This window comes from Malaclemys terrapin, chromosome 18 (assembly GCF_027887155.1).
Source record: "Malaclemys terrapin pileata isolate rMalTer1 chromosome 18, rMalTer1.hap1, whole genome shotgun sequence".
NCBI lineage: Eukaryota > Metazoa > Chordata > Testudines > Emydidae > Malaclemys > Malaclemys terrapin.
This window is the reverse complement of record NC_071522.1, coordinates 13,575,736-13,601,115: the sequence shown is the minus strand read 5'-3', so window position 1 is coordinate 13,601,115 and position 25,380 is coordinate 13,575,736. Positions and strand designations below refer to the sequence as shown.

At 42.9% G+C, this 25,380-nt stretch overlaps 1 protein-coding gene and 1 long non-coding RNA gene across 5 annotated transcripts in view; one reads left to right on the top strand and one right to left on the bottom strand.

The window, feature by feature from the left end:
* Positions 1 to 25,380, bottom strand: part of CALN1 (calneuron 1) — a 172,877-nt gene that overhangs the window by 7,854 nt on the left and 139,643 nt on the right. Inside the window, exon 5 of the mRNA XM_054008580.1 lies at positions 5,655 to 5,808. Coding sequence (XP_053864555.1) covers positions 5,655 to 5,808 — 154 coding nt within the window. The remainder of the gene's footprint in view (positions 1 to 5,654; positions 5,809 to 25,380) is intronic.
* LOC128825789 (uncharacterized) overlaps positions 1 to 25,380 on the top strand; it is a 103,675-nt gene that overhangs the window by 61,690 nt on the left and 16,605 nt on the right. For 2 of the 4 annotated variants that reach the window (XR_008442728.1, XR_008442729.1), the window contains one exon: positions 24,223 to 24,522. The exons of 1 other annotated variant lie outside the window; for it this stretch is intronic. This is a non-coding gene — a long non-coding RNA (uncharacterized LOC128825789). Of the gene's footprint in view, positions 1 to 13,288; positions 13,418 to 24,222; positions 24,523 to 25,380 lie in introns of those variants that run through there. One more of the 4 variants, XR_008442730.1, reaches the window with a different exon arrangement.

The window sequence follows — 25,380 nt, the reverse complement described above, 5'->3', positions numbered from 1 at the left end:
TCGCAGCAAGTCATGGTGTAAAGCTATAGCATGCTAACTTGCTGCCCGCTCACTGTGCACGTGGACCCCGCTGCCATACATTCAGGCCTTGCCTACGGCGAGAGTAACACGTGTAGCTATGTGCCATAGTAAAAAAAACAAGCTGCATCCACAATGCAGTGTGTAGCTGTACCTGTACCTAAAGGCTCTGGCAGGGAGAAGCAGAGGGGAGGCCTCAGGATGCTACACCACTAAAACCAGCAGTGAGGTGTGGGAGGCACCGCTCGGGCATGTAGTTGAGCATACCCTAAGGTTCTGGCGTGGTGTTACGCTACTAAGCAGTGCTTCACCAGTGATGCTGCTATTTATACCCGCGCTAGTGGGCCGTACGGCGTCTGTACTCCATATGCTGCTGTGAGTGTAGACCTATCCTAACAGTGCCGTAGTGCCCGTTGATCTACCCTATGCAGTGCACTAGGGAGCTGTTACTGTCCATGTGGACCCTGCTATCACACGCTTGGTGTGCAGCAAGCTAGTGAGCTGTAAATGTGCACCCCAGCTTGCCACGCACTAAATGTTGGTATAGCCAAGTCCCGGGTTTCTTTCCCTTTGTCTGGAAATAGTTAGGAAAATCACAGTGTGAAAATGAGGCGCCGACTTCCTCCTGTGAGCAAGGAGCAGAGACTCCTAGCTTGTGGTTGCAGCTTCTCAGTTATGTCTTGTTAATTTCAATGTCACATTTGAGGATGAAATATTGGTGTGTGCAGTGCACAGTCATCAGCCTATAGACATTCTAGTTTGTTTCCCGTGATGTGTTTAACAGAATATCACCAGCAGTTTGATTTAAGGCACTGCCGGGCAAGAGGCTGTAGTGTAATTGCGAACTGCTCTCCTTTTTGCCGTAAATTATATATGATGATTCCTGGTTCTCGCCTCCGTTCCCCTGGCCTGCTCATTAATTTCTTCTGCCCATTGACACTGTTCATTAATCACCGTACATATCAGTCTGTCTGTTAGGCATTTCTATGGAGATCTCAGTACTTAGTCTCTGTTGTGGTCACTTGTTATCAGGGTGGAAAATCTGAATGAAGAAGAGGAAAAAATGTACGTGTCAATTTGGGGGGTTGAGTCCGTTTTTTTTTTTTTCTCTACCAGAGCAGAGACTTTGTCATTGGATAGATGGCAATTTTGGACTCAGATGAGGATTTGGGTTCCAAGTGTCAGTCAGCGCACTCTAAATATAGACGCCAAAAACTCCAGGTGTGTAGAGTTGGATATGCATTTATAATTTTCACTAGACATGGACTGACGCACAAAATTTAAAGTGTAATCCTGAAAGTCTGTACACAGACAATGGAATCTCAGGCCACAAAATAGAGAAAATAGTTGGCTAAGGCCTGGCATGGACAGAGTTTTTGAAGCAATAGTTGTATTTGGTTTAGAGGAGTGAATATTTTTAACAGATGTAGTTATGCCGGTATAATGCCTTGAGGATGCAGTTACACCAATATAAAAGGTGACTTATACCAGCATAGTTTATAGCGTATTCTTGTAAAGAAAGTGCAGTGGTGGTACAAGAACCTTCTATACTGATGTAAGTGCATCCACACTAGGGGGTCATACCAGTACAGTGAGTGGCACAACTTTTGCGTGTAGACCTGAGATGCTCTGTGGTAATTATCCCCTCTGAGCATCTGTCCATGGAAAGAGCATACAGCGTCCTTCTGTTGGGAAGAATGTTTCAACAGTGCTAGTGAGTGCTGATTTTGAAGAAGGGTTAAACTAGTTGCGGGGGGGAGAACCCCACACCTCTCCAAGTCTTACTAAAATCCAGCGGGGCACTCTACTTGCCTTACCTGCAAACTTACTGCTTAATTAAGGCATGTCTACTCCGTGAAGTCCTGCGTTCTTGCTTTGGAGCCATGCACTAGAGTTTGGCACCTGTGTAATGGGTATAGTTGGGGCAGCAGAGTATATGGTTAAGTGAACAGCTATGCATGGGGGAAAGATGCACATTCTTTAGGCCTGAAATTACTTTGAAAAGTGCCAGTGTCACAGTGAAACTTTTGAAATATTCAGTTAGCTTTTATCCAGTTTTTTGGTTAAATATCTTTTTCCTCCTGATTTTTTTTTTTTAATGGGTCCATATGCTTCTGGGTTCTGTCTGGCACCAGCAGCGCCAACATCCCATGAGAAAAAGCTGTTCCCGCTGTACTTTCAGAAGCTGGAAGTACCAACGTGCTGACAGACTGAGCATATGACACTTCGAGCCCAATTTTAGCAGACCCAGGCTGTTGATAGTTCACCTAAGTATCAGGCCCAGCTCAGTGCTGAACTCACATTAGTGGCTTATCGGCAGGTAATGGCGACTTTAAGCGCTTTGCTTTACGTCAACTTTCCATTTTTAATCAAGATTTAAATCCGCAAGCCTTGATTTTAAGAAATCGATGTTAATCTTGTTTTGCATTTGCGCTTTTTATTGTTCCTAAAGACAGGTCGATTGTCACTGGTTGGTGTAATTTGGTGGTACTTTTTGCTAACCAGGAGGAGGCACTAGATCTATATGCATTTATTCCAATTTCTATGTAATTTTTTAATGTTACCCATTTATTAAACTTTTAATTCTTTATATTAGAAAATGGTGAATCTCATTTAATAGAGGAATAACTGCAAGTAAAAAAAATGTCAGGCTCCATGTGGCTAGAAATTGGAAATCAATTCAAAATGCACAAAAACTGCATTATTTAGTAAATGAAACTACCTTAAATATGCTGGGCACAGAAGTGTTTTAGTAAATAAACTGCAGGCAATTCTTCCTTTATCAAATCAGTGTGATTGTAAAACTAGTGCCCTTCACAATCAAACTCATTCTGCATTTAAATTGGTTCCAATCCTGAAGGACATAGTGACATCGAAATCAGGGTATGTGGCTGCTATAGTAGCCCAAAAATGTGGTGGTGCAGCCTGAATCCACCTTTCTGAGAGGCCATAGCTAGGTCGACAGAAAAATTCTTTGTTGATCTAGCTGTATCTACAGTAGTGGTTAGGTCAACCTAACTACGTTTCACAGGGCAGGACATTTTTCCAAGCCCTGAGTGATACAAACTAAATAAACCTTGAGCTACATCTGAGGCCTAGTCTATACCTAAAAATTTCTGCTCTTCTAGATTAGGATCCTTTATTTTCTCTCACTCTGAACTTATTGTGGGAAACTACCTACACGCAATGAAGCATTGTTAAACTTGAAATGAAAGATTAGATGAGATTTTTTTTTTTTTTTTAAACTTTGGATCATTTTTTCCAATTGGAATCTTACAGTGGGTAAAGTATAAAAGCGACTACAACCATTAAAGCCAAAATTGCATGTGGCACCCTCTGTCAAGCACTCCAGTAAACATTCCTTATGGAAACAACAAAGAGTCTGGTGGCACCTTAAAGACTAACAGATTTATTTGGGCATAAGCTTTCGTGAGTAAAAACCTCACTTCTTCGGATGCATAGAGTGGCACTCTATGCATCCGAAGAAGTGAGGTTTTTACTCACGAAAGCTTATGCCCAAATAAATCTGTTAGTCTTTAAGGTGCCACCAGACTCTTTGTTGTTTTTGTAGATACAGACTAACACGGCTACCCCCTGATACTTGATTCCTTATGGAATCACTGAACTCACTTTTTTAACCCAGTTTTGCTAATACAAAGCTAATCATTCTCAATGTGGTCCAATAAAAGATATCACCTCACCCACCTTGTCTCTTTCAACTCATCCAAAGTGTTACTGTGATTAGTTCCAGAATGCTTGTGTAAGAGCATGTGTCAATCTTTGCAGGATCGGGATCTTAAGGGGCCAAACTTTTAGTAGATTAGTATCACAGAGCAGAATTTGACTCGCTGTCTTTTGTGTTAATGGGTTGGCTTACGTAGGTAACATTCTACTTTGCAGAGAAGAGAGAACCATGCCAGGTTTCGAGTGATAGGTGATTTCAGGACGATCAACAGTAATTAACGAGTGTCAGAGAGATGACTCCAGAGCTCAGTTGTAATTAATTGTGCTAATTCCATTACAAGGATTAAACCTTGCCTCTCACAAGGATCTGAACCAGCTAAAGAGATTCCTGTCTCCCTGAAAAGCTTTCTGGCATTTGTATAATTATTTTATACTAACCATTGTGAGGTTCCCAGAAATAACATCAGCGAGAAGTAGCTACTCTTGAGAGAATCGCCATTTCCTCCTTCATTGACCTCCCACTGAGCCTAAAATGAGCAATCCTATTTTTCTTTATTATTAATTTATATCAAAGATCCTTTTGTCTGAGCACTTTACAAGCAGAAAACCCTTGCAATAACCTTCTAACAATTTTTTTTTCCCAAGAGGTGGTTCAATTTGGTGAATGCCTTTTTGATTCCTTGACATTTTTCACCGATGGGGGGAGGGGAGTGGTTGTTGGACCACCTGATTCTTCTTGGTTTCATGCCATTTCCAGGGACTGAAACTGTTCCCCACTGGAGTATGAAAACTCAAATATCAATTCACACACACGCTCACACTCATGGATGTTGCAAAAGCTGGAGTTAGCATGAAGAGCAGGTTGGGGTGGTGCTCCCAAAGCCAGATGGGGCAGCAGACTGAGCTGGAAGGGAAGAGGTTCTCAATTCTATTCCTGCTTCTGCCCCATCAGCCCCTTAATTAACGCTAGGCATTCACTACCCCCTCAATGTAAGAAAATGGTTTTGTGCCACAGCTCAAGTAAAGGAAGGCTATTTGGGGAGGGGGTTGGGGTGGTTGATTGTTAGTAGATTTGTTTAACGCATACTCAAGTACACAGCGATTCTTCCTCCCCTTAAGCAATTTGTGGACTTCAAAGCCAGGCTAAGTTTAAATGTAGGTTTGCTACTGGGTTATAAGTGACAAAAAGGGAAGAGAGTGTAGGGGAAACTGGTGGGGAAGACTTACCTTGCTTGTGCAAGGACACCAAGCAATTGACACACACACCGCCCCCCCAAATGGTTCAGGTATTGAGCCTGACAAATGTCACAAGATCTATCTTGTATGAAGATGGGGGTTAGTCAGATAGAGCACAGGTTCTCAAACTGGGGGGCTTGACATGAGATTATTACATGGGGTGGGGGGAGAGAAGAGATTGCAAGCTGTCCGCCTCCATCCCAAACCCTGCTTTGCCTCCTACATTTTACACGATTATTAAACACTTTAAATATGAAAAAAATTATAAGGGGGGGGGTCACACTCAACAAGCCTTTTTGTGAAAAGGGGCCACCAGTACAAAAGTTTGAGAACCACTGATAGTGTCACTTAAAGGGAATATAAAATGCCTAGGGCTCCTATGAAGTAGTCATAAACTCTACTTAGTAGATGACCTTTTCAATCCTTGTAAATGTATTGGAAACCATACAAGATATCAGTTTGATACTTAAAACACTTCAGCCCCCCTCTCCATGCCCAATTTTAATGGCTATAGAGTAAAGAAGATTAAGGCTCAAATTCTGAGGGCCATACTCAGTTTTCACTGGGCTTTTAAGCAGACCAATGCTCATTGATAATAGTCAGGTCAGTTCCCATTAAACCCTTAGGAAAGGACCTCAGGATTCAGCTAGAGTTTCATAACAGAGGAAGAAAGAAAAGCTTAGAGAGAGAGAGAAGGCATAATAACTTTTCACCACCTTCAAACTCTGGTTGGCAGTTGCCAGAGTTTTCATTTAAACTCTCCTCTTCGTTGATGATGATGTTTTCAATGTCCTTCATTGTTAAATGGTCCTGGAATGCATGATACAGAATATGTTTGAGCTCTTCCAGCGTTATCCTTTGCATGTCAAACTGTGGGAATAGGAGAAAGCATTTCAGTTAGTTTGCGTAACTGGTAACAAGCCATAAATGCTTTTAGGGACCCTCTCTCCACAATCTCAATTTGCTGCGCTCTCGTTCTCTCAGGGTGAAGGAAAAGGCCCCAGAGGTTATTTTGCAAATTCTTTTCCATACTTCTAAAGACCAGACTAGAAATGACGGCTATCCATCGCTTCCCCTATTATGTCTGTATTGCCTATGGGCCTTTACAGGCCTGCATGTGCCCAAGAAGCCAAATCCAGGATGGGTTCTATGAGAAAATGGCCGTACCCAGGCCACGACCCAGCAAAGCTTGTTTTCGGTAGGATCTCTATACATTGGGCTGCCTAGCAGCTTTTTGCAGTGCACCAGCATCTCTCCCTCTTCTTTGTTCTGACTTCTCTTTCCTGAAAACCTATTACAGGGAGCTGGCATGTTCATCTTCAAGTATTCATGAGCATATGGCAGGTAGGTGCTGCTCCCGCACCGGGTCCGTGCCCATTCTGAAACTGTGTCACTCCTGCAAAAATATGCTGAAACCGATGGTTCTCATTGGAACTCAGTCCCCTACCCTTCTCCAGAGGGGACATCTTTGCTTTTGGGTAACTGGCTGGGAATTTAATGTACCATTAAACAGACACTATTTTTGTTCATTTTTGTTATATCATCAAATATATATATATATAAAGAGAGAATATTTATTTTAGAGAACTTATTGCTTGATTTATTTATTGAACAAAAACACTAGACGTTTACGTGCAACTTCTGTATCAAAAGAAATGCCCACCTCCTGAAATGAAAAAGGAATCCAAACTACACCTCTGGCCTAATGCGGTGATTGAGAAAAATAAATTACCACTTGTGTCTGCTTCTTCCATTAAACACACACTGACAGCAAGTAATTAGATTTCTTATCCAACAATTTCATAAACCATAGGAGCAAAAGAGAAACACCCCTCCCCCCCCCCAAGCAATTGGATAAGCTTATCTATTCTTAGTTAACAGGAAAACAAAGAGAAGTTTAGCATGGAAAACAGCTAAGGCCCTGTTCCCTGACCACCTTGTCCTTCACTGATGAAAAACCGTTTGCCTATGTGAGAAAATGAGCTTTCAAAAGCTGTTCTTGATACCTTTTTTAAAAATATTTTTGCATATAAATAAACACGGATTCATTGATCTGTAAAATTCTAATTAGAATTTATTTCTTTTTCATGTGACCTGTAAAATCTGATGCCAACAATGTTATCACGCAGAGAGCAGCAGACAGCATGGGCAATGGTGAACAGTGCAAGCGCCTCATGTAGCTCCCAACAGACCCCCGTGTACTGGGGTTGGTTGCTTTTTTTGCTGGATTTGGGACACCGCTGACCTACGAAAAATATCACCAAAAGCACAGTCGCCACCAGCAATCTATAGACTTTGCTGGTGCTAGAACACATACACATGACAAATTTCCCACTTATTGTGTTGTAAGTATGGAAATCTGTGTACTCCTCTTCTGATTTCTTTCAGAACTGGTATGAACAGGAAAAATGTTTCTCCTGGCAACTAGAGCGCTGTAAACATAGGCGAACAGACACTTGGCTACCTCACAGGGGTGTCGGAAGCATTAATTACTTGATGTTTTATATGACGCTTTGCATTTTCAAAGCACTCTACAGAGCCAAGTGTCATTTGATCATTTTTACCCCCTTCTGAGGCAGTGTTTTCAGGCTGGCACCATGCTGAGGTGAATGGAATTGCTTTGGATTTATACCAGATTTACCTCTCTAGTATCTCTGCTGCAAAATATGGGCCAAACTGAGCTTTGTTAAAATGCAGGGGGTTACCAGGGGTCTGTGAAACACCCAGAGCCCAACAGTGTCTCGCCCACATACTGGGAACATGCTTTCTCACCTGCCCTGTAGTTCTGCTTTCCTCTCTTTTGGTGTGGACAGGACTCGCGTTAGGGGTTACACTTGAGTTAACTCTGCAGTGAAGCCAATGCCTTATTGGCCAAAGGAGGCATGGTGGTCGGTAGTTGATGCTATAATAGTGCTTTTTTTCCCCTCAAAGGGAGATCTCTGAAGCCGGCGCGTGAGCTTTTGCACAGGAGTTCATAGCTCCGCCCTACAGAGATTTTTTTTTCCGTCTGCCCCATAGCTAACTTTAATCAGGGGTGCCTGCAAACTCTAGAAAGCACAGCCTGTGACTTCATGGCAGATGAAGGAATAAGCACAGATCGTGGTCTCTGTGCTCTGTAAGCTAACTCACATCGTACATTTGAAAGTTCCCCAACATATGCATGGAAATGCCATCTTCTCGGGCCTCCACCAATCACTGGTGTTCTGCCTCCTCAGGCATTTCTGTAACTACTAGCAGATGGTGCTTTTGATAGTCCACCCTTTGCCTGTGTGGCCTTATAGGAGTGTGTTGGCTATTTGCCTCTTGGGACATGCTAGGGAGAGGGGCTCTGGATGGGCTAGTTTCAGGGAGACTGCATGTCAACTTCACGGGCAGCGGGTATCAAAAGTAGTAATGGGACTCCCCTCACTCCATCACAGACCTAGGAATAGCCCCAGTGGATCTGACCTGTGGTCCATCTAGCCCAGTATCCCATCCCAGACAGCGGTCAGCATCAGCTGCTTCGGAGCAAGGTGCAAGAAACCGCCCAGCAGGCAGAGAAGTACGTTTGGATACCAGCGCACTTCAGCTACAGTGTGGTTGTATCCCATGTCAATGGGCAACTGGCGAAGGACTCTCTCTTGAGGTTCTTTGGAAGAAATCCTTGGTGGAAAGGATCTGCCATGGCTCTTTTGGTGACCAAATACCAAAGTATTCTTTGCAGCAGAACTGCTGCCTTACGATCACGGCAGGGGCACGCTCTCTCCTGTAAGTCCCCCACACCAAGCAGCACCACTGCCCCTTGTCATCCCCGTTTTGTTCCCGGAGGTTGAGCCAGCAGCCAATTGGGCACGTCCAGACTTATTTTCATTAAGACATGGAGCCACTGACTGTGTTGAACAGTAGAAGAGGGGGTTTATAATTGGCTGCAGATATATTCTGTCTTGTCACACACCTTACCTAGATTGCTCGTCAGACTGGGGGGGCCCCAGGTAGGAAACCCACCCCTGCAGCACTTGCTCACTTCATCCATGAGCCTGTGCGCGGAGTTCTTCTGCACGGGCCTTACTCTTACCAAGAAGAGGCAGAGGATAAACCAGAAAGGGCTCAGCGCCAATCCCTGACTCAGTCCCGCCTTTAGCGATCCTCCATCTGCAATAAGCACGGAGCTTGGTAATGAAGCTGTTTGCGGGATCAGGCCTGCAGTTTGTGAAATGTTTTGTCATCTTTGGGGATGAAAACTTCTGGAGCTATGAACAGCACCTAGAAACTCAGCAGCCTGAAATCTTTTCCAGTTTGAGCCCACACCTTCTGGCCCAATCAGAGTCTTAGTTGGAAATGTCCTTTTGCCATTAATGTATGTTCGTAACACAATCCTTAGTTTTGGTGAAAAGAGCATTGGTGGAAACTGATTTTATGAGCCTATTTTTCATTCTTAGGCTGTAAATTAGGGTTCATACAGCGATGGTAACTTTCCTGAAATAAGCATAAAAGAATAAATTAAATTCGGGGAATTAACACTTTTTTTTTAAATTTCTCCAAGAGTTTTCTCTCAGTGAATCCCAAAGCAGTCAAACTATAAAACACTGGCTGTCGCTAAAGAACAAGGTGGAAGAGCATTTAGAGAGAGGGAAGAACCCGATCAATGGAGATTCTTTTATGGATTTCCTCCCAGTATTATGCTGTAGAAGAGAAGCGAATCAGCTTGATAAACTGTCTGTTCATATCTCTCCATTTTCTTCACAAATGAATGTACAGAACTTTTTATGATCAGAACTCTGACTATTGCCTGTTGGGGATGTACGAAAGAGACGATTATGATTCAGAGGCAGGGTGGTACTTCAATAAGCTCAGTTTCTGTGTTGATAATCTCCAGGGACAGCACTTCCCTCACCACCTCCCTTTAGCATGCCTCAGTATTAACCTTTTTTCCAGGATTTTAGTCCTGATAGCACGTAGGGAACTGTTGGTTAAAGAAACTCACATCTGCGTGCTGAAAGCCAGAACTAGTTAGAACTCTTTCTTAGATAATGGTGAGCTGGCTAAGTGCATACTTTAAGTCACTTAGGCATGATCTATGGTATATGAAAATCTTGCCATTAACTAAATGCAGAACATGTTATTAGACTCACTGTTACCCCTGAACTGAAATTTAAGGGCCTGTATATACAGGCGGTCAGACAAGGGGAAAGAGTTTTAAGGTTCTACGAGACCATTAGATCATCTTATCTATTCCCCCTGTAGATTAAAAAAAGAAATGTTACTCTCAGCCATGAAGTGGGCGTTTGAACTTGCCCCAAACATATGGATGTTCAGCGCCAGGGTTCTGGCTTGGCCTTTCATGGCGGGTGGAGCTAGATTCAAATTTCCTAGCGATAAGGGGAGTTGGGAACTGGGAGTTTTGTAATGTAACTGTAACCGGAACTCGCAGGGAAAGTTGTGCTAAATGCTGCACAGCAGCACATTGACAGTACCAAAACTGAGCAGTTGAGAGTTTCTGCTTATCAAAACTACGCTGGGCTGGACATGGGCTCAAGGCTCTGGCTGCGTGGATCTGCCTCTAGGATCAGGTCCATGCTGATTCTCCTTTCTATATAAAAAGGAGAGAGCACAACCACTAGAAATGGAGATGACTATTTGGCCTTGGGGATTTTATACATATCTGATAGCTTTCTTCTAGACTTAGTACATCCCTATGCTGATGCAACTCTTGTGGTAGGTGAAAATCTTCCAGCATTTCTGATAGTGTCCAACCCAGATATAAAATCATCACAGCTTGTAAAAGAAGGGCGTGATTTCATCTGCTATATAGCATGTAGGCTCAGCTTCGGGGGGAGAGAACTTAAAAGTGGACTTTAAGTTTTTAGAACTGAACAGTAGCCACCAACTTGCATGAGCTATGGGGGAAAAACCTCTTCAGTAGATGAGTGAGCTTCCTATGTCTTAGCAATAAGAGCAACGTTAAAAGCTTGTCAACAGAAGTATGGCATTCCAGGAAGTGTTAGAATCAGTCATGCTATCACTTTAGAAATCATGCTGTATAACTGGTAAATTTCCACCTGTAGACAAGCTCTTAGCAAGGCATGTTTTGAACAGAGATCAAGATGATCCCTGGTGTGTAACTCCAGCAACTGGGGCAAATTAGATTTGCAAATTAACTAACTTGGACTATAAATTATTGGGTAAAAATGGGACCCAGATATGTATGGAAAGAGCTGTGTGCAGCATATAGTCGGAAACTCATTTCAATTATTTACTCCATAAACTGCTCTCAAATTCTTATACTTTGCATCCGACAAAGCATTCTGTTTGGCTACTGACTGCAGTATATCACAGTTTCGTTTCCCTGATCAGCTCAGGTTTCTTAAAACAGCACTCAAAGGCACAGAATGGCCATTTTAACATATGCTTCACTTATGATGCTTTCGTAGAAAGGAGACGAAACATGGTTGCTCCCGTTTTACAGGTCCTTATTTAATAAAACACATATGCCCGCTGTGGTTGATGCAGTGATCCAGTTAGATGTGGGTGCATCACATAAAGAACTTCCACAGACAAATCTATGCTTGCTTGTAACCAGGCCTGAAGCCTGCACGCACCACCATAATTCTTCAGTTCTGGAGGAAAATCGTGTGCTCCTCCATAAAAGCATATATTGACTGAGGGCTTGATTTTGCAAGATGGTTAAGTCCCTTCAATTTCTCCTTACACCAAGGAGACGTGAACTTGCTCAACATCTTTGAGGAGGCATTCAGTATGTTGCAGGTTTGGTCTTTTGGTGACCACATTAAGTCAGTAACTTTAATTTCAGTTCAAATACAAGGGAAGTGTCCTCCTTGCTATAATTTGATTGTCCGCCTTCTCACCTACATTAATATTTACGGTACCTCGCTAATTCATCTTTGCCTGTAGCAAGAGAAATCTATTTCATTCACAATCCCCACGAGTGTAACTATTTTGTTATTCCCTAAAGACCGAAGCTTAGATCACCTCACAATACAGAACGAAGGGTTTTTCTTTTTTCCTCATTTGGCAAATCTCTTGGGCGCCAATGCTTTGAACAACTCTCTCAAGACTATGAACATAATGGTAAATATTCAGAGGCTTGCAAGCAGGGTGCTTGAATTCAGAGCAATTTTTCTTCACACCAGAAGTGATCGCCCACTTCATATTGTCTTAACAAACCAGTGCAAATGTATTTGGACAGGGGAAAAAACCCTGACATAAGTAGAGCTCAGGCTTTGTTATAAAGCGTTTAGACTTCGACTTGTCTTTTAAGCAGTGAATGGCTTTTGCATCAGGAACACTCATTATGCCTTGTACCTGCTTTCATATCTCAACTCTGATTAAAAAAAAAAATCAGTGCACCCGTTGTCAAAGATATATGAAAAAAATACCCTTGGTAGGGCCCTTGACCCACTAGTCGTACTTTGGCCCAAAATTAAGCTCTGGATAGTTAGTTCCTTTTGGGCTAAAATTATAGCTCAGCAAAAAAGCCCAGAACTGTGCAGTGCTGGATAAATGGTAATCTAAACGGATACAATGAATCATGCAAATGATGATGATCTGTCTGAGTGCGGCGGAGAGAGATATCAGATGAACTGTCCAATCTATCATCAGCACAATGGGTATGCAAGGGGGGCGGGGAGGGGGAGAGAGAATGAAGGACAAAGTAATAACCAACCTTTGGTTGCAACGTTAATAAAAATACCTGGGCTCTTGGCCAAGCTGAGAAATGATTCTGCCCATAAAGCAGTGCCAAATTATAGCAAACTTGGATCATTATGAACCTCCCTTGGATCTTAAAAAACAATTTGTTTGTGGGTGATTGTTTTATGCTCTTTATAAAATCTAAAATGCCATTTTTCATAGAATATTTTTCCCCCACAAATATGATCAGTAACTACCTTCTAGACAAGCTTCTAGCCCTCCCTCTTCAGGCTTGTCAAATGAAATGGCAGGGCGTTCTTAGGCAGAACTCTACACGTAAGTATTGTATGTAAGAGACAAGGCAGAAGCGTGTGGATTAGTGACTCATCTGCCTGCACTGAACACCGGCTCCTTTGCCAACTTAGTTGGTAGTTCTAAGTTCACTGAACACATTGGGATAAATTATGGCCCTGTGATCCAGCAAAGCACGGGGTTAGTATCCAAGTGTGCTGGGTGAGGGGACGTTCTGCCTGCATGTGACACACAGTAAATAGGGATCTGTCCCAAAGCACCCCTGCAGCTTGTTATGGAGGCATCCGTGCCAGCACTGGAACACACCCTCTGGGGTGTGCCGAGTGAAAGCAGCAGTGCTAATCACGCTCACTAGCTCTTTGAGCCAAAATTATAGCCTCCTCCTCTGTGGGTGTGCTGGAGGCAGCAGAGGTCTCGCTGCACCTGCACCCCCTCTAGCATATGCAGTTAGCAAAGAGGTCAAAGCGTGGCCGTGACTGTATCTGCAATCAGAGCAGCTTGAAACACAGGAGCTTCCAGGCTGTTTAACTACTGTCATGTGGGTAACTGTTTTCTCATTATTTTTTTCACTTGTGAGTTCCCATAATGGGTAATTACTTAAGAACTGTAGTGGAAGATTAGGGTGAGCAATTGCATATTTAGGAAGAGAAATTGACTCAGTCTATGGAAGGTCTTGTTCAGCTCAGTTTCTATTTTGCTTTTTGCTCTTAGAATGTGAGGGAGCATCGCTGGTAGCACCTGTGTTCAAACACATCACTGCTTGTTAACCACAATTCACACTAGGCCTGGGCAAGCAGATTTCTATCATTGCTCCCAGCATGTACTAAGGCTTGAAAATGTTGGGTTAGTTTAAAGCAGTGGTTCTTAACCTGGGGTGCGAGTTGCCCTTTCTGGGGGTGTGAGACATGCCAGATTTTTTTTTAAAGGTAAATCATCGAAAGCACAAACTAAGCACAGGCACGTAAGTACAATTACTTTGTTTCATCAAACCTATGTATTTATTAACATTATACACTTTTTAATCACTACTGTAATATACGAACAAAAAATATATCTAGATTTAAAGAACTGACCTACTTCAACGATTTTTGATCAGGGGTGCGAGAACATATTTTGAGAACCAAAGGAGTGCAGGCTGCAGCAAATGTTAAGAACCACTGGTTTAAAGGGTACAGTGAGCTGGGAATTACAGAGATCCAGAAGCATAAGAATGCCTAGTTAGAAAACATTCAGTATTTACTTATTAACTGTATTGAGATACTTCAATCTGCAGCAGATATAGGGTCTCATTCTTGGGCACTGGGATGATAGGAAAATTATTTGATTCCAAGCCATTCAGAGAGCCTGTTTAAGTGAAAGGTGAAACAGGCTCTACTGAAGCCAGTGAGTCTCTCCCTTCTCATTTGCACTGGTGTATGTATGAAAGCCGTCTACAATTTTAAAAACAAATCTGCAGAAATGAATTATGCTGGATTACCCACCAATCATAAATTCAAATATTACATAATCAACCTGTGACTTGCTTAGGGTTCAGTGCCATGTGCCCAGAATTAAAGCATTAAAATCAAGCTTTGATACAGTATCTATTTTCCCAGGAGATATTAAAGCATGTTACAAAGCGAGGTGCGTGTCATTATCCCCATTTTACAGAAACCGAGATGACGTGAGTTGCCCAAGGTCACTCCAGCAGGCCAGGAATAGACATCAGGACTCCCGACTCCTGGTCCAGTGCTCCTTCCTCTAGGCCACACTGCTTTCACTGTATTTCTACTTGTACTACAGTGGAGTACAACTACTTCGGGGAACTTTCTTCTTTCCCTGAAAGCATAATCCTGTTTAGCATGAACTTTCATTCCCCCCTAACTGTTCCATTGTACAATCCCTGCTGGAACACACTAATGTATTGATCTGGGAGGTGATCTAAGTGGTGTGTTTCAAGGATGCTGTCCTGATTACTGAGAATTTCTTTTCTCCTCCTCCTAGTCAGCTATGGACAGGAAACTCTGGGGGGTGACAACTCAATGAGGAATGAAGTCCAGATGACTGGTCTTGCTTCATATGTTCCCTGCTGGGTGTGAAGAAATGGCCTTCCAGAAGTCCCCTAGATATTACCTAGCTCTCAGTAAATATTCCCCCTCCATAGCTGCTAACGTCCGCTACAACTGCAGATGATTGTTGTGGTTATCAGTATCGTTAGTATGTGTTTCTCTGCCCTATATGGTATCCTCTCTTAACTGTTCGACTTTTCTTATGTGATCATTTACATGGGTAGATTTCTCTGTGTCACATACACAATTATTATTTCCGTTACTTTCTTTAATGTCATCTTGTCTTTTCCTAATTTCTAATACAGTGGAGCCAATTTATGATTCATGTAAAATGTCCTCCCACTGTTTTGTAAATGTCAGAATTACAGCTGTGATGGCTCTGTGAAAGTAAAAGAAATCTGAGAATATCTATTCTACGTTTCAGGGTGCTAAAGGCGAATAATATCCAGTTTTATAATTCAAAGTTCCATCCCTTCATCAGCTCGCCTATGTCTGGGCATTAGCCCACCTAGCATTGCTATCAAAGAGAGGACATGGGGACTTGCCCCAGAACTAGAGATCAGTCACTAAAGGGAAAAACAAAATTGTAAGGGAGCAAATGAAGGAAGACAGTGGGCTGAAGGGTAGAAATGTGTTCTAGTCATCTTCAAGCAGCTCCCCATTTCTTAAGTAGGAGGTAGACAACAGCTATCAGGAGGTATTGGTGGTCATAACATGTTTGTAAATCTACATGCCTGATAAGAGTCCTTTCTGAAATTTTTACAATGAACTGTGGGCTCACGGAAAAAAGGAGGCAGTGCTTGTTTCTATAAAATTCAGCAACACTAAATGCAAGCCTGAGACCTAGTACCGGAGGGAAAGATTGGAGACTGTGGCACAGCTAAAGTTTAATCTCGAAATGAAGAGGAACATAGTTCTGGAGCAAAAGGGCCGCTAACCTGATAAAACACAAGGATGCAGACCAAACAGAGGACATAGAAACAGGCACAAAACAGGCTTAAAAGGAGCCATGCTACTCAGCTGCATTTGTGTCTGAATGAACACTGCACACGCAATCATGCCACAGAACCGAGAAAAAGGTTGTAGTATACAGATGTGATCAATAAGAATTGTTCCAGCCCTGCTCTATGTGGGTATCGTGCTGTTACTAAGTGATGAAGTTTGATAGAGAGATGGAGTTTACAGACCGATTGAGAGAACAGGGTGGCTAATTTTTTTTTTAGACAGAACTCTGCTATAGAACAAATTGGGCTGGAAATCAAATTAAACTCTACCCAAAACCTTTTATTATTCCTCCCCCTAGCTCATCAGTGAAGCACAAATCACAACAGGTTCAATAGTTCAGTTTCTTCATCTGAACTTGAACAGAATTTACAAAAGTGGGCAGTCACCATCAGCCCTCAACGCAGACGCCATTATTGGTTGTCAAGTGAAAGATTTAGAATGCTTTGCAGGAGGGGGGGATTAGCCAAACCATAGATCAATAACAAGTTGTGTTTTCAGCAGGTCCAGTTGTTGGGTCTGGTCCACTAAGTATATTTTCTTTGTTTGCTCCTGGACTGAAAGGGCACTACATTGCTTCAGTTCCTACTCCTGGGGTCTAAGTTTAGTTGTCAGAAAGGGGTCACCAAGTTTGAGAACCCCTGAGCTAGAGGGATAGGCAGAAAGAAAACTAGGGCACAGTGGAGTGAATTATCCATGGAGCACTATGTGTTTGCACACACTGTGCCCATCTTCTTTCATCAGCACAGAGCACAAGGGATGGTAGAAAGATTACATTTTCAAAAGGCAAGAATGATTAAATATACCATGTGATCAGACCCCTTAGAACCTAAATCTGCTCCCTTTAAAGTCTTGGGCAGAATCTCATGGAGCCTAATCCCACTCCTCTTCATGTCAAGGCATTGCCTTTGTGTCAAAAGACGGCCTTTCCCCTCTGTCACTGCCCCCATCCTGCTCATTGGAGTTGATGCCCGGGGATGGGATTGGATTGTCAGTACATTCTCTAGGGCTATAAGCAGCCAGAGACCATGAGTGCAAGCTTCTGCACTTCATCTTGCAAATATACTTCAAACTGGACTTGGAAAGACCTTTCCTCCCTTCTTTTGGTGGAAGAGGGCATTTGTTAGTGTCAACCAGCCCCATAAGTATTCATGTCATATTTTCAACCCTCCCCACCCGGCCATCCCATCAGTGGCATAATGTTACTGTAGGCAATACATGGTCCAGGACCAGCTGTGCCGATTCTGTCTGGTCCCTCACTGCATGAACAAAATGACATTCTCTGCCCAGCATGACCTCACACGTGCGGTGTGTGCAGACGATGCCATTTTGCACCCCTGACTGAACATGGGGATGATGTAGTGGCATCCCAGGACATTTTTATTTTCTGACTTGTAAGGGAAACCCTCTCAAAATCAGCTGCCTGTGAGCTAAAACCATATGAATGCCTCCTTAAGTCTTAGAGCTAGCATGCAACTCACTGCTGTTATCATGCACTGGGCCATAGTTTGTGAGAACCCTTGTGCCTCAGAGACTTGCCAGCTGTAGTCAAACTTTAATGCAAAAGTTCTTTCCAGGCTCATGAGCTTAAGCGGCCTCAATTAAACTCAGGACAGCACTTGAGCATATTCCAACTGGGACATTCACAAACGTGAATAAATCCAAATATGAACCATTCCGTTTTGTGGGATTTCATTCATGAACACACATTGTCCAAATCCTGTCCCTGCACTCTTAAGTGCACCTTTCCTTCCAAAACAAGAGCGCTATTTTGGGGATTCAGTCCTCTCTCTCCTCCTTGGCAGGTCACAGCTGGAAAGTTTTTAAATTCATCTCCTTAAAATCACTGAACCATGGGGCATTGCTGCAGAAACGCTACCAGCAACATTACACTTTTCTTGCCACTGTAATTATATTACATACAGAAGAAATACCAGATTTTTATTTTTATATATAATGTATGTGTGTCTGTATATATAATATAAAAATGTGTGCTCTGTGCAGAATACCGTCACTTTCATACTGTATACAAGAAGAGAGCAGCTACCTAGCCAATGGGCAGCTGTGTAATGCAAATTGGCACCATCAAAGGCATTTGCCGTCGCAAATGAGATGATGGGCTAAAGTAGATGATCATTCTGCAGGATTAACTGGCCTGCAGGTGTGGATTCTAGTAACTTTGCCATGCCTACTGCCGCACGAAAATGCAACTCTCCCTTGAGGCTGGCAATACTGTAGCTTTCAAATATGCAAACATACTGACATTTAAAAACCAACACCATGTGGCATCCCTTTATTTTGCCTTCTCTGTTTGTTTTCTTTTTCCCAAGCTTTTTGCTACAATTCTCATAACGCTGAAGACTTAAGAAAAACACCAATGATGATGTGGGATCATTTTGTTCCTTTGGTGTAGTCGCACATATTGAATAAAGTTAAGTTGAGCCAAATCTTTGTTACTGATTTGTAGGAGGTTTCTCCTCTAGCTTTGACTCCCCTTAAACTTTTAGTTCTGAGTGAGTGAACACCACTATTCTAGTAGCAATCCTTTCCAACTCTGTGTGTACTCACTGCATTTGCCTTCAGAATGCTCAGTGTCGGAAAGTAATGAAGCTGTTACAATTTTGCACAAGAGCAATGGAAACGTTGCATCTCAAAGAGACACGGGCATCAAGCAAAAGTCTGTTCACAATGCATGACCCTCAGAACAACCTCCCTGGCCCCAGAGTCATCTGGCAATGAGAATGGGAATGATTTGTTTCCACTACTCAGTGCAAGGGCCACAAAGCTCACTTGCACCAGGGCCGCTGTTAGCGGAGACAAACCTCAAAGAAGAGCTGAACTTAGTGGAGCCGAGGCAAGTCTAAATGTCTTTCCTCACGTGGTGGAGTCTCAAAAGGACATGGCTAGATTTGGGGACAGAGTGTGCGCACACAACTTGTTAATAATACTTGCCACATGTATATGTTCTTTTATGAGGCTATGGACATCTATACAGGGCTGTTGCTAGGGATAGGAAATGATGCCTGTTTCTATCCCTAAGAATACATTGGGTGCTGCCTAGACATGTGCATAGACACCAGTTCCTATCCCTATAGCCTGGGGTAGCCTCCTACCTGTAACAATACAGAGGAACAGGTGGTTATTCCTGTCCATAGCTGGAAGTAGAGGAGCATTCTTATAGGTAGCAAGTCATGGCTGGGGCTGGATGTCCCTGGGTGTTCCCAGCTATGGACCCCTCTTCTTACATGTAAGCTATCGCTGGGATAGGAAGAGGGGTCTACGTGCCTGTTCTTGGGTGGAGAGAACGGTCCCTGGCTTCTATCTCCATGTATAGATGGGGCTAGACAGGTGTAGGCATTTATGCCCAGCGCTAGGCAGCTAGCCATAAGAATATATAGGAACAGACATCCATCCCTGGAAGAAAAAAACTAAATAATCTCTGCTCAAGTTTGCAGAAGCCACACAAATTAGGGGAGTGGGTAAGTAAACTACATCACTGATTCGGAGTGATCCCGATATCTCGGTAAGCAGGCTGGAAGCAAACGCTGTATAGCTACATTTAAACGTGTACACAAGGACTGCAGGTCAGACATACTTACAGGATGGAGAATGCTATCCTGGGAAGCAGGATTATCAATCATGATAATCAGCTGAATAGGAATTCCCAGTGTGACACTGTGGCCCAAAGAGGTAATGTGATCCTGGGATACATATATGAGACTCTCGAGTAGCAGTAAAGGGTTATTTTGTACTGCTGTGACGGCTGCTGGAATAGTGTGTCCAGTTTTGGTGCCCACAATTCAAGAAGGAGGTTGATAAATGGGAGAGGATTCAGACAAGAGCCACAAGACTAAGGCATTTTTGTAATCAGTGATAAGCTCCTTGAGTCTAACAAAGAGAAGGTTAAGGGGTGACACGATTACCGTCTATAAGCGTCTCTACATGGGGAACAAATATTCAATTTAGCAAACGAAGAGCCCATTATTAAAGAGCCAATATGATCCCAGGGCTAGAAGTTAAATGCCTTATTTCTGGTCTGCATTTGTCTAGCTTTAACAGTGAGAATAATTGATCATTGGAACAATTTACCAAGGGTCATTGTGGTGGATTCTCCGTCACTGACAATTTTTAAACCAAGCTCTGCTCTAGGAGACATTGTATGGGGTTGTGTTACATAGGAGGCCATGATCATCTGGTCTAATAGGCATCCATACACAGATTCTAATGCCAGAAGGGACTATTTGTAAATACATATGTATAGGTGTCCATCTGTGTGTGTCTATATAGAGAGAGACACTCTGTTCCTAGATATAGAGGTCTGAGATACAAGTATGCATCTGTGTGTGGGTGTATATTTATTAGGCCTGGTCAAAAATTGGGGGAAAATTTCTATGAAAATGTTTTTAGACGTAATGAAAAAGTGACCCTTTCTCTATGGAAAATGGAGGTTTGGTGGAAAAAACCCAAAACCCGATAAAGGGGGGGAAATTGTTTTTGACCTAAAAGTCTTAATTTTTTTTTAAACCAGCTCTAGTGTGTGTGTTGGGGGAGAGGGAACAGTAACATACCGTCTAGAACACTTCTGCCAAAACCTGCATGCCCTTTGCACTGCACTATCAGTTCCATAAGGACAGGTGGTGGTGAATTTTCCACATCCACTGAAGAACAGCTCAAAGATCTCATTCCTTTGAAGAAAAGAAAAACTATTCATTTTTCAAGTCCTCCTTCAATTTTTTAGAATAATTAAGGGACATGCTTTTATTCCTCCGCTGCTAGTGAAAAATGGCCTGTACACCAAATACAGAGAAGATTAACATGCTCTCCACTACTCCGGTGCATGGAAATAGTAAGGACTGCCTTTTTGGTGCATTCGGAGTCTTTCGGTCAGTTTGACTCGTTCCTTGAAGTCAGGGCTAATGCATCAGGATTTGAGCCATTTTGACAGATGACCACTACTTAGGAAATGGTCCAGGTTCAGTGATGTCATGATCTAGAATAAAAGCCAGACCTTTTTTCTACCACCAGTGAGAATCTGGCTCTCATCCCTGCATTGTTTTCATAGGTTGGTGGTTGTTTTTTTTAATCACACAGCGTAATGGAGCATGATTTCACTGCTGGTAGTTCTAGCAAGATCTCTGCATTAGTCCATTAATTGTAATGCAGAGTAAATTGTTTAATTTATTACTTCCACTAAAACATGGCCCAAGGAATGTGATGTTCCTATGAAGGCATGTGTATTTGGGGGATGGGCCTAAGACTAATCATTACTTTCAACCGGATATTTTCTCCTTCTTTTATTTCATACAATGAACTATTTAGCCAGCTTTTATTTTAGCTGGGTGATCTGGCCAACCCTCAATAGCTACAGTCCAGGAAAACATGTTTTCAGGAACTTTTCATGTACTGTAACTCTAGATTAGCAGGTGTGTGAAGCTATGCTCTTTGATACTAGAGCTGAGCAGAAACCAGATTTTCTATTGCATGCGAAATTCCAAACCATTTTCTGTTCTGAAATGGAATGAGAGAGAGGAAAACAAAGTTTCCCAGTAAACGGGAAATTCTTCCCGAACTTATTGTTTCAATCAAAATCTTTGACCGAAACAGAAATCTTATATAAAAAAGGTTAAACACCTGACATTTTCTGAAAGAAACCTGTTTTTGGGGACAAAACCTGACATTTGTCCAAAATTGACACGTTTTGATAAAGTTGCGTAATGCTTATTGCAATAATGCCTGTTTTAGAAATAAAAATCAGCCTTTGTTTTTCATTTTTGAAAGGAAAAAAGCGGAAAGCTACAAAAAGGTAGGAACAGGAATGATTGGATCAGTTGGTCTTACTATGGCTTTTTCCTTTCTCGTGCCTCTGGACTGATTTGGCAGAGTGAAGTTATGATATTTATTTATGCAGCATATCGCCAGTAACACCACTGTCACAAGTGAAGGAAGAAATAATTTATGGGTCAGACTAGGGGCCCTCAATAGCAGACATCTGCACCAAATACCACACAATCATGTGCATAGCCCCAAATTTCTCTAGGTTTGCAGACTGCTTCCTCTCAGTTATTCAGTTTCTTTCTTCTTCTGCAGTGCCTGTACACTTTGGTGGTAGGCATAATCATAAAAACTGTTCAGTGGAGTAAGATTGCTCATAGTATCTTGAACCATCTGATCACATCCCCACTAGTCAAAAATGAGAAAGAAATGGGCATTGTCACATGTTTCAAAGGTCAGACTTTGGGCCTGATTCTCCATTGACTTATACCAGGGGTCGGCAACGTTTGGCACGCGGCTCGCCAGGGTAAGCACCCTGGCGGGCTGGGCCAGTTTTATTTACCTGCTGACGCGGCAGGTTCAGCCGATCACGGCCCCCAGTCCCGGGCCAATGGGAGCGGCGGGAAGTGGCACGGGCGAGCGATGTGCTGGCCGCGGCTTCTTGCTGCCCCCATTGGCCCGGGACGGCGAACCGCGGCCAGTGGGGGCAGCGATCGGCCGAACCTGCTGTGTCAGTAAGTAAATAAAACTGGCCCGGCCTGCCAGGGTGCTTACCCTGGCGAGCCGCGTGCCAAACATTGCCGACCCCTGACTTATACTTTCTTTTGACCCTCTCAAAATGGCTGGTACTCCAACGTGCTTGTGTAAATGACTACAAGTTTAAATTCCTCTATGCCTTCCTCTCTGTACCTTTAGCTAGGACATGATATTTCAACTTGCATCTCTATCGAGCCTTAGTTTTAGTCATTCTTCTGAGCAATTTGTGGAGAGAGAGAGACCAAGGCCCAAAACTCAGCAAGGATGAGTGGGTACCTCAGAGATGAAGTACTTAGGCTGAAAGAAGAACAGGAGTACTTGTGGCACCTTAGAGACTAACAAATTTATTAGAGCATAAGCTTTCGTGGACTACAGCCCATGAAAGCTTATGCTCTAATAAATTTGTTAGTCTCTAAGGTGCCACAAGTACTCCTGTTCTTCTTTTTGCGGATACAGACTAACACGGCTGTTACTCTGATACTTAGGCTGAGTCATCCTTCTGTGGCTCACATGGCCTCTTTTAGTTTGCCAGGTAGCCTTTCTGGTGTAAAATTAAGGGCTCATTGGCACATTACTCAAGCTGCATCTCCTTCCAGAACTCTGCCATTTGTAACAACAGATACCAGGATCTGAACTCACTGCTCAATCTTTTCACACGTACTGCAGAGTCGTAGTGAAATATGCATGGTGCATTACTGTTGGCAATGGCCTAAGTCGAGAGAGGTCGTTCAGTGATATTATGGAGTGGATATACAACAAATTATTAGTAATGGTCAGAATGCTGATCAAGAAAAGTACCCTACCGTCGCATGTCCTTAATAATCAAATAATTATTACCCCGTGCTTTACACCATCAAAGCAACACAACTCCATCTCAGGGTGGCTAAGAGTTTTCTTCATATGGGGAAAAACAGGCCAAAAGTGGATTTGTCCAAAGGCTGCAGAATGTGTCAAGGCTCAAATTCTAATTCAGGACTGGCCTGTGCCTGTACTGAGAGATCCATGCCTCAAAATAACACAAAACCCGACATCTGTCAGAAGGTCAGAACAGTATGAGTTCCTGATTTATATTTTAAAACTAATATTGATGACACGCTAAGGCTCTAATCTTGCCATCCGATCTAACCAGAATGACCCCCCGTGGGTGCTACAAGTCTGTCCATATGGCCAGAGTGGGGCCTAAAAAGCAAACCCAGGGGAATAAAGCAAAGCCCCTTTGAAAAGGCTGTCCTCTGTACGAGTCACTTCCTCCATAATTACTCTGGCTGATTAGCATAATCAGGTTGAGGCAACGGAAGTGTGAAATTACTTTGCAGCATTAAAATCAATGAGAGGAACACTGTAAAATCTGAAATTATTTCCCACGAGCCTCAGTCTGGAATTCACATGAATTCCCAGGATGACGTTAAAAGGGATGCATAAGGGGCATGGGGCTCCAGCTTTTTCCAGGCAGGAAGTGCCACAGAATTATATACGTTAAAATTTGGTGACGTTTGCAAGATTACCTCCTAGCGGATGGGTCCAACTGGGGGTGGGTGGGAGATTGCCTCTATACTGTTAATGGGGTGTCTCTTTGCGCTCAGATAGTAGGTAGGGGCCTGTGCTCATCTTACCGTAACAGTGGGTCTATAGCTCAGATGCTCCTTCATTATATGAAGTGGTCATGGTGTAACAAAGGGTTAGCTGGGCACAGGTTTGTTAGGACATATTCATGGTTAAAATATCATATTTAATCATTCCTATTCTTCTGTTTCCTCTCCTGAAGGTCTCCAACAGAGGCGAATGGTTCGTTGCGGTGATTCTGTAGAATGCTAAACTAAGGGACCTTATCCATTTGCTAATTGCCAAGCTTTCTCACCCACAAGTTTTGGTAGCGGAGGGATAATAACCCAAATAAGCACAATTCAGGAACAGCTTTTCCGAAACTGAAAAGCAGCTCAAAAATCAGTCAGGAGCCAGCAAGGAGCAATGCTCTCATTTCCATAGTAACGGACTCATTACTATGCTGGCTGCTGCTAACATAAGATTGCTGAAAAGAATCAAGCAGACTTGGCTGCAGGAAATGGTACGTAATGGATTCAGAAATATATTTAAAAAAAATTAAATTACATTTTTTAATATATGCCCTGTGCCTGTCTTAACACTCGGCACATTATCAAGTATTGTGTACAATACACAGCATTCAAAATAAAAACAGGCCCACCCAGTCAACACGCATAGATGATAAAAGCAGAAGAGGCCTCCAGTTACTACTATCCAGCCACTCATAATATTACCCAAATCAGTCAACTTTCCTCTCACTGGGGAAAGCATTATCCTATTAGAATGCCCCAAGAGTCATGAAAACCCAGAGCTGGTGGACTGATGTATGGTTTAGCCTAATAGCATTTGATAATACAAGATGCTGCCTCTGTGCTGGGTTAGGGTCGCTTTCAGGAACTGCAGAGAGCAGCTGGATCTTAAACATAAACATCTAAACAGCCATCATCATCGTGTCTTAAAATCCTCCCACAGTCAGGAAGAAGCAATGGCTTGAGGATCTACACTGATGCACAAAGCTCTGATGAAAAGGACTCCCACAATCAACGGGGGAGGGATTTCCAGCTTTCAAAAAATGGGGACAAAATATCCAGTCCATCCCTCTGTGAGAAAATTGACCCTGCTGGAGACTGCACTGAAGCTTGTCAGTGCCACTTGTGTTGAAGGAGAAACTCCATGCGCTGTGAGCATTGACTTAAGCAGTACGATAGTGCCCGCATTTGCATTCAGATTGAAGCCTGAATGCTTCCTCGGAAGCACCTTTTCATTGAAACCTTTGCTCATGTGAGTGGTCCCGATGAATTCAAGAGGGTCATTTGCCTGAATAAGCATTACACAACAGGCGTAAGGGTCACAGAATCAGGCACCCAAATCCAATCCTGAA